A 12,002-nucleotide genomic window follows, 5' to 3' on the forward strand; every position below is an offset into this window, starting at 1 on the left:
CCAGAAAAAAGGTATACATGTATATAGGTAATGCTAGACTGTTTATACAAGTAAGATTTGAGGCTTTGCATGGTGGAGATACTAAATAATGAAAGGTTTGCGGAAACACCATGTTCGAATAATTTCTCAACTGAGAGATGGTTCTGAAAAGAACCAGAGGTATAAACTCTTTATACGGTTCTTTACCAGGAAGGGTTTATGCTCGTCTCTTCCATGGGTTTATCAAACTTAACATGTTTTATTTTGTTCTTCCCATCTTAATTCATAACATTCACTCAAGATTTTTTATTGGTTCTTCCTGCAAAATATCAATTCAAGCAAATGTTGATCAGGGATCAAATTGCAAATAACAGGCCCTTTAGGGTTTCTTTTAAGATTACGTTTGCCCACAGTTTTTAATGAGTTAACTGAGGAACAAAAAAGTTTTAAAAATAGCAAATAAGCAGTGGAATTAGTAAAAATGAGCCAAAAAAAAGCAAACAAATTTGCATTTTCCAAATTTTTTTGCATTTATCTATGACCTTCAAACCTAGTACAAGTGGGATTTTGAATGTATCATATTCCGTTCTTGAGATACGTAGATTTCATGAATCATAAAACAAAATCACAAGATGACGTCTTCATGATGTCACTTCAGTTGTCATATATGAACCATTCCTGACTATGTACACACAAAGCTTCAACCCAATCGGCGTTGTAGTTCTCTAAATATAGGCCGTTGAAAAAATACAGCCTTAAGATGACGTTACATGATCCCCAATGACGTCAGAGTAATATGCGTGATTTCAGTATAGGGTATCAACCTGTGCAACGTTTTATCAAAAACAAAATCTGTTTAATGTCAAAAGAGGTGACGTGAATGAAGCATGTACATTTCTTTGGGATTCAAAATAAAAAAACAACAAGCAGAAGAAAATACTAGAGCATTGTCTGTTACATGAACAGACACAGGGTTTGGCTACGTTGAATTTTAAAGTTTGTTTTAATCATTAAGCTGCGCCTCCTCTATTGTTATCAGATCTTTTGATAGACAACAAAAGGGAGAAAAAATAGATCTCGATTCTCAAAGTTCTCCTGAGCAGCTAAGGCGCTTGCGATCCCAGCATGCTGTCTCATGAATTTTGCGAATTCGCAAAAGTTGGAAACTTTTCAACTTCAGCCAACTTCGCGGAGAATGGTTCCTGATGTTAAATCGCTTTGCATTCGCGGGAAGTATGAACCACTAGCTCTCCTTCATAATTTGCAGTACGAAATTAGCGTCGTACAGAAATGCACTATTATGAAGTCCACAGTTTGAATGCAACTGCATGCCATGACATGCAATATATTACACAGCAACCTGGGACTGGGCTTTCTTTAGCTCCGTGAGGGCCGAAGGTGTTCCTCACAAAAAGGTGACTGTAGCCCCAAAGTTTCACCCAAAACATATGAACTCGGTGGCTTACAATGCTTCTTTTCTGGCTAACAATGCCCCAATGACGTACACTGTGATGACAATAAAAAAAATGTTCACCTTTTTTTGTGAACTGCTTGCTCAGCCTGAACGGTTCAGACACAACGCAGCAGACTCCATACACACCGTACAAGTATCAGCTAACACAGCGCCTAAGTAAGTAAAGGCAGAAACGAAATATTACACACTTCACTTCTGACTACAGTCGAACCATTTTGCGCAACCACACCTTGAACACTGTTGTCACTATAACTACCTTCATTTACGATGACCCGCACAAGGTTGGTAAAATGTGTTAACCTCTCTTACTGTTTTAATGCCGTTTACAAGCCGATACTATATGATATTATGTATAGGTATTGTTCATTGCAGTTCCAATTTCTTTGGGCCTGCATTATGATATAAATTACAGTTGAACATGGTTGGAAGTTGATGGTGGATTATGAAGTAGGCCTATCTGTCGGAAATGCAATACATGCTTCCTATTCCTTGTGTTTAGTTATTGACGAAGGTTTCTATAAAAAAAAGCCGCCTGCAAAGTTTCTAGGCCCATCTTTCTTAATGCTATTTGTATGTGTTTCATCATTCCAAAGTAACGTCTTCAATCTAACCTTTACAGTTCTAAACACCCATATTTGTAAATCTGTATAATATTGTGGCGGGAACTCCCCGGGCCAACCCTAGCCTGTTAGGATAATTTAAGTCTGACTCCTATTGAGGTGAAGAAAGGCTTCTCAAACCAAGGCTCTTCCCTGGACGAATCATCACTCAGAGCGACCTTTAACCCTAAAGGGGCCGGGGCGGAATCCGCCCCCCCCCCCTCAACATTTTCCGCGACAGCCTCTAAAAAAAATTCGCGACCTGAGCTGTTATGAATTACTAGCCTCGAGCTTTGCGCATCTTTTGATACCAAAAACATGAAAATCGGACCACATGTAGCCGCGTAGCGAAAAATTTCCCGGCGCTACGCGCCGTGAAAAATTAATTTTCGCATTAAACGTCGTGTACATTGAGCAGAATTGCCATTCGTACATATGAATAATTAATTAGCCATAATTCCAAGACCCTTTGACCTATAGTCATGAAATTTCTTGGGCATGTTAAGGAAGAGTTGCTCTATGCATGTGCTGAGTTTCAATAAAATGTCATCACTCGATTGCTGACATCATAGGGGGGGGCCGAATCCGCCCTCCCCCCGGCTGAGAGATGGTCAAAATAACCCGGCCCCTTTAGGGTTAAGGCTAAGGGTGCAGGTCCGTTTTGGTGGAAATCTACCGCCCGATTGAAAATAATTGTTAATTACATGTTAATTGTACAACGAACATGTAATAGAGACACCCGACCTGTCGGTAAGTCAACAATGATCATCGTTTATTCAACAATATTCAATAAATGTACAGTAACTTGAATTAATAGGCATGGTTGTTCTATTATCTGGGTCATTTAACTATTGGAGCGATTAGCTAAGCCTACTGCACGCAGCAGCAATGCGTAACAGCATCTGAAATGCACAACAATGTCAGCAATTCACTGCAATGTCAGAAATGTATCACAATGTCGACAATGCGCTCAATCGTCAGCAATGCACAACCGCACAGCCAATGTACAACAGCATAATATAGCTCTGTCCCCGCTACGCATCGGCCATGCAATCCAGTCAGCAGAGTACAGCTTTATATTAGCCTTGTACTTCATACACATCAGCCAAAGTACGACTATGTACATATGGCGCATATAAGCATTTCCCAAAACGCAGAGCACAAGAAATTCACTTCTTGCTCGCTCGCAGTCCGCAACTTCAACTCTTTGTAATCACTTGAGTACAACCCTCACGACTACGGTAGCAGACCAGTAAATAAACTTCCATAGACCCCAATGGTAAATGCTCCCACTTCAAAAATTCGGGGAAAATACTCACAACTCTCCAAGGTGTTGGAGACACACATCAAATTAAAGCTTATTTCATCATATTTCATTTTCTTTTCAATTTTTGGGGGGTCAACTGATGACTTTTAGGAGAAATTGCCATCTGAAGATGATCACCCCTGAAAATAGTCCTGAAGCCCATCACCATTTTGAAAAAACGATGCCTACACTCCATTGCAAAATAGAGCGCTTTTAGGGTCCAAATTACATCAAAATTACACAGAACTGCAAGCTCCCAGTCCTGTGCACGGCTTCCACCCATATTCTTTACAAACCCTCAAGTTCATGGCCCACAGCATGCTCAAATACCGAAGATTTTGAGGGCATGCAAATCGTGATTTGGCCGGCGCAGGCAATTTCGGACCGATTTACTGGTCTGCACCTATTATAGGTAGCAGACCAGTAAATAAACTTCCATAAACCCCAATGGTAAATGCTCCCACTTCAAAAATTCGGGGAAAATACTCACAACTCTCCAAGGTGTTGGAGACACACATCAAATTAAAGCTTATTTCATCATATTTCATTTTCTTTTCAATTTTTTGGGGGTCAACTGATGACTTTTAGGAGAAATTTCCATCTGAAGATGATCACCCCTGAAACTAGTCCTGAAGCCCATCGCCATTTTGAAAAACGATGCCTACACTCCATTGCGAAATAGAGCGCTTTAGGGTCCAAATTACATCAAAATTACACAGAACTGCAAGCTCCCAGTCCTTTGCACGGCTTCCATCCATATTTTTTACAAACCCTCAAGTTCATGGCCCACAGCATGCTCAAATACCGAAGATTTTGAGGGCATGCAAATCGTGATTTGGTCGGCGCAGGCAATTTCGGACCGAATTACTGGTCTGCACCCCTAGACGCATACATGTTTATGCACCAACCTATGGCGCAATAGAGCCTATGGCACTTGGCTAACCAATCGCGTACATGCAGCAACTCACGGAGCTCCTTAGCTCCGCCCGGTCGCTAAAACAGCGAAATAAACATTAGTGCTGTAATGTATGACGTAACAAATAAATTGGCTCTAAGCTCACACATTTACCGTCACAATATGTTTTGTAGCAAAATGCGAATTTCCATCGAGTTTTCTAGTTGATGCCTTGTCCGAAAATGTGAGCATTATAATATAACCCTAAACCCAAATTCTAATTCTTTGCAGAGAGTTATCGAAATCCAAACGTGAGACATCACGTTGATGTGTACCGCAATGCACTGTTAATATCAGTTCAGGTTAATACTTAAAAGACATCTTCACACTGTAGAATGGTTTATTTTTTAACAGAGGCCGCTACGTTCTTTTGGCATCGATTAGAAAAGAAAAAAAGTAAGCTGCAAGGCACTTTCTACATTTTTACCCAGAATACTTTGTGAATCACACGGCCGTTCCTAGAGCACGGAGAACGACGTGGATGAATTTCGAACTGCCATTAACTTGCTTTCAAATTGGGTTTAAGGTCTCAAATTTGGCAGGCGACGTGCTTGCAACCATAACATTTTGATGTATGTGTTGTGTGACACGTTTTCGGCACTCAAGTTTCCAGTCTGGTCGATGCCATGCGAGTCGATGCAATGTTCGCTTGATTCTTGCAGTGTTTTCCGTCTTCGTCGTCCTTTTACTCAAACATTTCCCTAACATCGCTAACTGATACCGTTACTCACAGAAATATGTCGATACATGGACAAGGTACACAACATTGACTTTTCGGTTTGCCAGAATATTTCACTCTGTTTTGGTTCCAGCCCATATTGTATTGATCCTTATTCCAGTGAGGTTCAGATCATAATAGCGGGTTCACACTCTTTATACGTGACGAAGCGAAAGCAGCCAGTTTCAGCAATAACATGTTTCCATTGTCCAATATGTAAATTAGGGTCTGTCCCAATTTGTTGTTATCCGCCTCCGTGGATAATGGTCGGCAATGCATTAGTGGCTCTGCGGCAACGAAAATAGCATGACTTTTCGATTTCTCTCTGTGTGGGCCTGCATGTATAATAAAAACATTTTACAAAACACACCCAGCAGGGAAAATAGATGAGTCATTCAAGTTGTTTACGTGAGCGTAGGTTGTAGTTCACTGTGGCTAGATCAACATTTGGAAAATATTGTGACCGACTGGTCCAAAGTACCAAACTTGCTAGCTAGATTTTTATAGTAGAAGAGTTTATGACGAGCAACAACGTGGAGTTTTTTCGTGTCTAAAGCTAGCTCAATGTTTCCATTGTTTGTAGATTTTGATCACCTAATTATGATATTGATAATGAACACAAAGAGGAAGTTATATAGTTTCTCTATACCCTTGCTCTTCATCATATTTTTCGATTTTTGTACTCCTAAGACATTTTCAACTTTTAGTTAAATTTAAACAAAACTCGAAAAATTCAATTTTTTGGGGTGGTAAGACGCTTGCGGGTTTTGCGAAGAAACTACAACACGATTTTAATAGAGAATATATGGAACCATATGACGGTATAGGCAGTGCCCGAAATAGGCATACAACAATTCTCGTGTGGAGTACATGTACATGTACATCAACTACATATCACACAATGAGTGAATCGTCTCTTTCCAAAATGGCGTCTTTTTTAATTTTCGTTCGGGAATAAAGTTTGTTTCACAATTCTATATAGAAGAAAACGTTCTCTTGTTTGTGACTGAATACTTAATTACGTTACCCAAGACTTCCAGGACTTGCACATTTCACAAGGGACAGGCATTTCAATCACATGGAGTGTAACGACTTGTGTGGACTATTTGATATTAATTGATACATGACTGCAGTCGGTAGTCTATGTAATAGACCACGGCGAATGCCGTGGTTTATGATGTGTGAGCAGATTCGCTGATTAATTAGGCAAGACAGCCGCCTCTTGACCTCTAGATTTGAACCAATCAGCGGGCGCTTTCTATATCGGGTCTTCGGTCATTCACCCGTTGCGCGTCATAGACAATGGATAAAAACCTGTGTCACGTGCTCTGTATCATGTTACGCGATAATGCGTCCGGCTGTTGTATTACAAACACTGCATTCAAATTGACCAATCAAATCATTAAGTCCTGATTTGGGAATGAAATGACGTCACGATTTATTCGACTCTGATTGGCTGACGTGCGGCTTACATATATCTACATGACTAGACATATCAGACGTTATACAGGAGATTTGGCTCCGTAGATAACGGGTGATACTCAGACTATGCAGTCTGTGCATCAGTGTGGCATGTGCGTGTTTACACTAACGACGTTCGTTGAACGCTTACAAGTTTACAGCTGTCAACATGATTTACTGGTAGCGTATACAATTTTTTTTTTTTTGCGAAGAAGCATGTGACCGAAATCAATATTGTCATTCGGTGACTTTATTTTTAGTTCAAGTATTTTGTTCCCCGAGATTCCCATGCGCGATATTTCATTTTATCAACACTGTATGATAAAATGCTTATACCCAGCCAGTACACGTTTTTATGTAGATGAATTCATTATAAACTTTGCCCTAGTTTCATATACAAACAAGAATACAGGCCAGCTTTCTCGCATGCTGCCAAGTCTTTGACCTAATTAGCCAGATCACCTCGCTCAGTTTCCAGCCTTGCACAGCTGCACTCCATTACCATATTTGGTATGCCAGGGAGAGATTTAAACATGCAAATGTAAAGACCAACTTTGAACCAATGAAAAAGTATGTTTTGTCTTATGTTGCTTGGTGAGTGGTGGCCCAAGTTGGGGCGCTGAAAGCGGCCTGTGCTCATTTTTGTTACAGTCATTGAGACAGCAGGATCAGATTTCATTGTGTGCATTCATGGGTCTTTGTAGCTTCGGCTCTGTACCGAGCTGAAGTCTTGGGTCTGTGTTTTGTACCGTGTTGCTTCGGCTCTGTACACAGCTAAGTCTTGGGTCTGTGCAGTCTGTGGTGCCAGTGGTTAAGTGTATTTTGATCACTCGGTAGTGTTCAAAATATCGGGAGTGTGTCCCATGTACGAATTGATGTGACCTTGTTATATGCACACCACACTAATGTGAATAGCGCCCTCAAGAATATCACCACTCATTCATGCGAGCAAGAACAGATGGCCGCCAGCATGTCAATAAAAACTAGGTTCATGTTAAGTCAAAGACAAGTCCCTGTCCTTTCCCTAATGCTTCAAAGAAGCGTTACATGGTGGCAGCGGTAAACTGAAGACTTTTGTGAGTACCAAAGCAAACTCAGAAAGTGAAAAACTGCGCCATTTTCAGGCCAATTTTGTGCCATTTTCGTGCCAGTTTCTCATCACGTTGTTGTCGTCATTCGAACACTGTACATTAATTGTACTGAACTGTTGCTCATGTATTACTATACACGGTAATATACACGCACAATGGCATTTAGTTCAGCAGTTTCATCTCCCCAAATGGACTTGGAGGCGACAGATATTGTCACAACTTTCGCAAGATACAAACAGTGTCCTAAAAACTGCTACTGAGGAAGAAAGAGCAAGTTACCTGTTGCTGTGGGTAGGCGAACAAGGCCTGGACAAATACAATAGTTGGAACTTTGACAATGAGGAGGACAGAAAAAAACCAGAGGTGCTTCTGTCCCGGTCCCAGCAGCACTTAGAGCCCAGGTAAAACCACCGCATATACTGATACAAACTACAGGACATGAGACAGAGTCCTAATGAAACTGGAGCTGATTTTGTCTCTAAGATGAAAGCCAAAGCAGCAAAAGGCAGATACCGTGGCGACAAAGAGATGGAAGATCGCCTGGTTGATCAACTAATCTGGGGATCAGCCCACAAGGATGTGCAAAAGGTGCTGATAGGGAGAGACGAAAACCTATCACTCAAAGAGGCCATTGATGTTGCACGCAGCCATGAAGCGACTACACTCCCAGACTCAACACAGACCTCCCACACAGCCAGTGCCACAGCAGAAAAGCCTATCAACGAATCCAAATAGCGACAAACTGGCAAGAAACGCGACCAACGATCTTGCTACAACTGTGGCAGGAAACATGATCTACTGCCACGGAGCAACTGCCCTGCCTTTGGTTCCACATGCCGCAAGTGTGGAAAAGCCAAACACTGGAAATCAGTGTGCAAGTCTGGCCGTCCCCCAAATCCAGACTCCGTTCCAAGTCTCCCCGTAGACGAGTCCACTATCTCGAGGAAGACGACTCCGAGGATGAATACCTCACCATAGGCACCATTGTGGTCAGCAGTATTGGCTCCTCTGATGACACCAGAGAAGAAGTCTACGCAAAGCTCCACATCAATCAGAAAGGCAGGCGACCGATTATGCTGCGATTTAAAGTCGACACCGGAGCACAGAGCAACATCTTACCAGTGCACCTCTTCTTCATCATCTACCCCGACAAACTGGACAATGATGGGAACCCAATGCCCGGTGTTCTTGGAAATAGCAACATAGCGCTCACTGCATACGGTGAATCAAAGATTAATCAGCTAGGCACAGTGAAGAATTCCTGCACATACAATGATGCAAAGCACATTTGCATTTTCTACGTCACTGATGCAGTTGGTCCAGAAATCATTGGCCTAAAGGCACTTCAAGCTCTGAACCTGATAACATTGCACTGTGCTGTGGAGACGAGTGAACCAATAATAATAATAACAGGATTTATAAAGCGCCATTCCATCTAGATCATGGCGCTAAAGCAACACAAGATAATGAAAACAGACATATTAACATGAAATTGGAAACAGGTGAGCTTTGAAGTGTTTTCTGAGTAATGAAATAGTCTCCTGTGATCTGATGCTTGAAGCAATTGAATGCACAAGACGAGCAGGCATCAAGCTGAATGCTGACAAGTGCATCATCAAAACCTCAGAGTGCAGCTTCTTCGGTTTACTGTACTTACCTGATGGAGTCAAGCCCAACCCTGACGAAGTCAGGGCAGCATTTAGGAAATGCAGCCCCCTGGGAACAGAATGCAGCTTCGCACATTCCTTAGTGTAGTAAACTACATGGCTCCATCCGTCCCCAAACTAGCAGAACACACAGTGCTCCTACGGGAACTACTCTGAGACGATGTAGACTACCAATGGTCTCCATCACACTCGAAAGTGTTCAACTCCACACAAACCCTCATAGCTCCAGAAACCACACTCACATACTACGATCAAGAAACAACCAGTAACACCACAGGTGGACGCATCGACCTGAGGACTGGGTGCCACCCTAGTTCAAAATGACCGCCCAATAGCATTTGCATCGAAAGCTCTGACATCAGCAGACACCCGCTATGACAACATAGAGCAAGAGCTACTAGCAGTGCTGTATGGATGCTAGAAGTTCAATACATACCTGTGCGGGAGACAATTCATCGTGGAGAGCAATCATCGCCCGCTCCAGCATATCCACAAGAAAAACATGATGCAGCTCCAGCAAGACTACATGTACAGCGAATCCTCTTGCGTCTACAAGCATATGAACTTGAGATAAGCTACAAGCCAGGCAAGGAGATGGTTGTTGCTGATGTCCTCTCACGTCTTTCCCCCTTGGAGAAGCACGAAATCTCAGAGATACGAGTTCGCATACGCACCATCGTGAGTGTAACACCAACAAAGTTGGAGCAAGTACGGAAGGTAACAGCAACAGACCTGACCTTTCAACTACTCAAGCAGCAGATTGCAGATGGCTGGCCTGACAGCATCAAGAAAATTCATTACTCTATCCGAGCACACTGGTCAGTCAAGGACGACGTGGCAGTAGAAAATAGTTCTTGTCGGGAGAAGAATTGTAATTGCGATCCTGCAACAGATCCACAGTGACCACCACGGCATGGAGAAGTGCAAACTACACGTGAAATCTACCGTCTACTGGCCAGGAATTTACAAATATATTGAGAACATTGTAACAGCTTGCCAGCCATGCCAGAAGTACCAGCGAAGTACCACCGCGTTCTTGGCACACCCTTGGAGCAGACCTCTTCTTCCATGACAAGACCTGGTACTTAATCATTGCAGATCACTATTACAAATTCCCCTTCATTCGCAAACTAGATAACCTAACAGTCAGCACAGTCACCAGAGTGTTGCGAGTTCTATTTGCTGAACAAGGTGTCCTGGATGTCATCATTTGCGACAATGGAACCCAATTAACCTCTTCGCAATTCCGAGCCTTCGCACAGCAGAATGGTTTTCGGATCCAGACATCGTCACCCCACTACCAAAGAGGCCATGGTTTCATTGAACGACACATCCAGACTGTGAGGAGAATCCTATCCAAGTGTCACGAATTAGGAGACGACCCTAACCTAGCCCTCCTGTGTCTTCGCACGACCCCACTCAAATCCAACCTCGCTTCCCCAGCCGAGCTACTGAACAGACGGAAGTACAAAACTGCACTACCTTCAATAATCCATCCCCCACCTGACCGTGCAATTAGGTGATTTCCAAAGATGCGTCTTTTTGGAAATTTCCTTTGCTTCGTTTACAATTCGGCGAAGCCGTACATGGGTGCACGCGATGCATGACATCGCGTAACTGCTGCCATCAGCTTGCACATCAGCTGAACAAGAACGTGTCCCGGTCGCAAATTTCGGCCGCAATTAAAAACATGGACTCGGATCCTAGAAAAATTGTTTTCTCGGAATTTACATCATTCACAGAGCTAAAAGTTCCACAGGTTAGTTGTAAAGCTCCGTTCTTCAGATTTCGAGCACTTTTGTTGCCTCAAATCAAAACAAAAAAGCACGAATGACAAATTATATACTTAGACAAGATAAGTTTCCGGAAGCACCATGTGAATAAATCTCTTTTGTGATTACGTGTGGTTCTGAAAAGAACCGGAGGGACTCGCCCATCAACATCGCATCATCGTTGGAATCCCTCATTCTCCTGACGACGGGCAGAGCATACTGTTCAAAACGTTGAGTCCCTCCGGTTCTTTTCAGAACCACACATACTCACAAAAAGAGATTTATATTCATGGTGCTTCCGCAAACTTATCTTGTCTTAGTATCTTTCCACCATGTAAACCTTCAAATCTCAAATTATATACTTTACCTTTAATATGAAATGAAATAATATTGCCATATTTTTAATTTGCCAGATTCGTCAAAACACAGTGCAGTGACCCACCTTTGAGAAATTCAGTCACCTACATACACTCAAGTAATAACAACTCAACACTAAGTAATTAGGTTTACGCTCTTGTTTTTGTATTTTCCCACTTCCAGACTACTTTTGCGTTCCCGTTCAGCTGTGTTGTTGACAGCTATGTACGTGGCTGTCTTCTTCAGTGACTACCAACATGCAGCAGCAGTCAAGCTGGACAGAACGGGCAGCTGCTGGGAGACTGTTGATAGTAGTTGTAAGACATTTTAATATATTATCACCTTTATTGCTCATCTTGAGCTGTAAATGCTGTGTTCATAAATACCTGGGCCAATAACCTATTCCTATTGGTCAAGAGCCCACCGCCGCTTAAAGTTTAAACACTGTACGAAAGCTTAAAATGTGAGACCTTGGACTTCACGCCACATGCGCGCGGTGGCACTCGCTGCATACACTGAACCTGCTAAAACTTGCTTGAGAACCACTGATTTTGCACACTCTATAGAAATAGCCCGAGCATGGAGCAAAATAGTAAGGAAGGTATATTGAAAATATCTTTTCA

General features: G+C 42.4%; 1 protein-coding gene across 1 annotated transcript in view; it reads left to right on the plus strand.

Annotated features, from left to right (window-relative positions):
• The first annotated feature begins 1,508 nt into the window (after window positions 1-1,508).
• LOC119745521 (semaphorin-2A-like) overlaps window positions 1,509-12,002 on the plus strand; it is a 32,428-nt gene continuing 21,934 nt past the window's right edge. Inside the window, exons 1-2 of the mRNA XM_038221910.1 lie at window positions 1,509-1,734; window positions 11,563-11,696. Of these exons, the coding sequence (XP_038077838.1) occupies window positions 1,721-1,734; window positions 11,563-11,696 (148 nt within the window). The 5' untranslated portion in view covers window positions 1,509-1,720. The remainder of the gene's footprint in view (window positions 1,735-11,562; window positions 11,697-12,002) is intronic.

The sequence above is a fragment of the Patiria miniata genome, unplaced genomic scaffold (genome assembly GCF_015706575.1).
Source record: "Patiria miniata isolate m_02_andy unplaced genomic scaffold, ASM1570657v1 HiC_scaffold_7, whole genome shotgun sequence".
Classification (NCBI taxonomy): Eukaryota; Metazoa; Echinodermata; class Asteroidea; order Valvatida; family Asterinidae; genus Patiria; species Patiria miniata.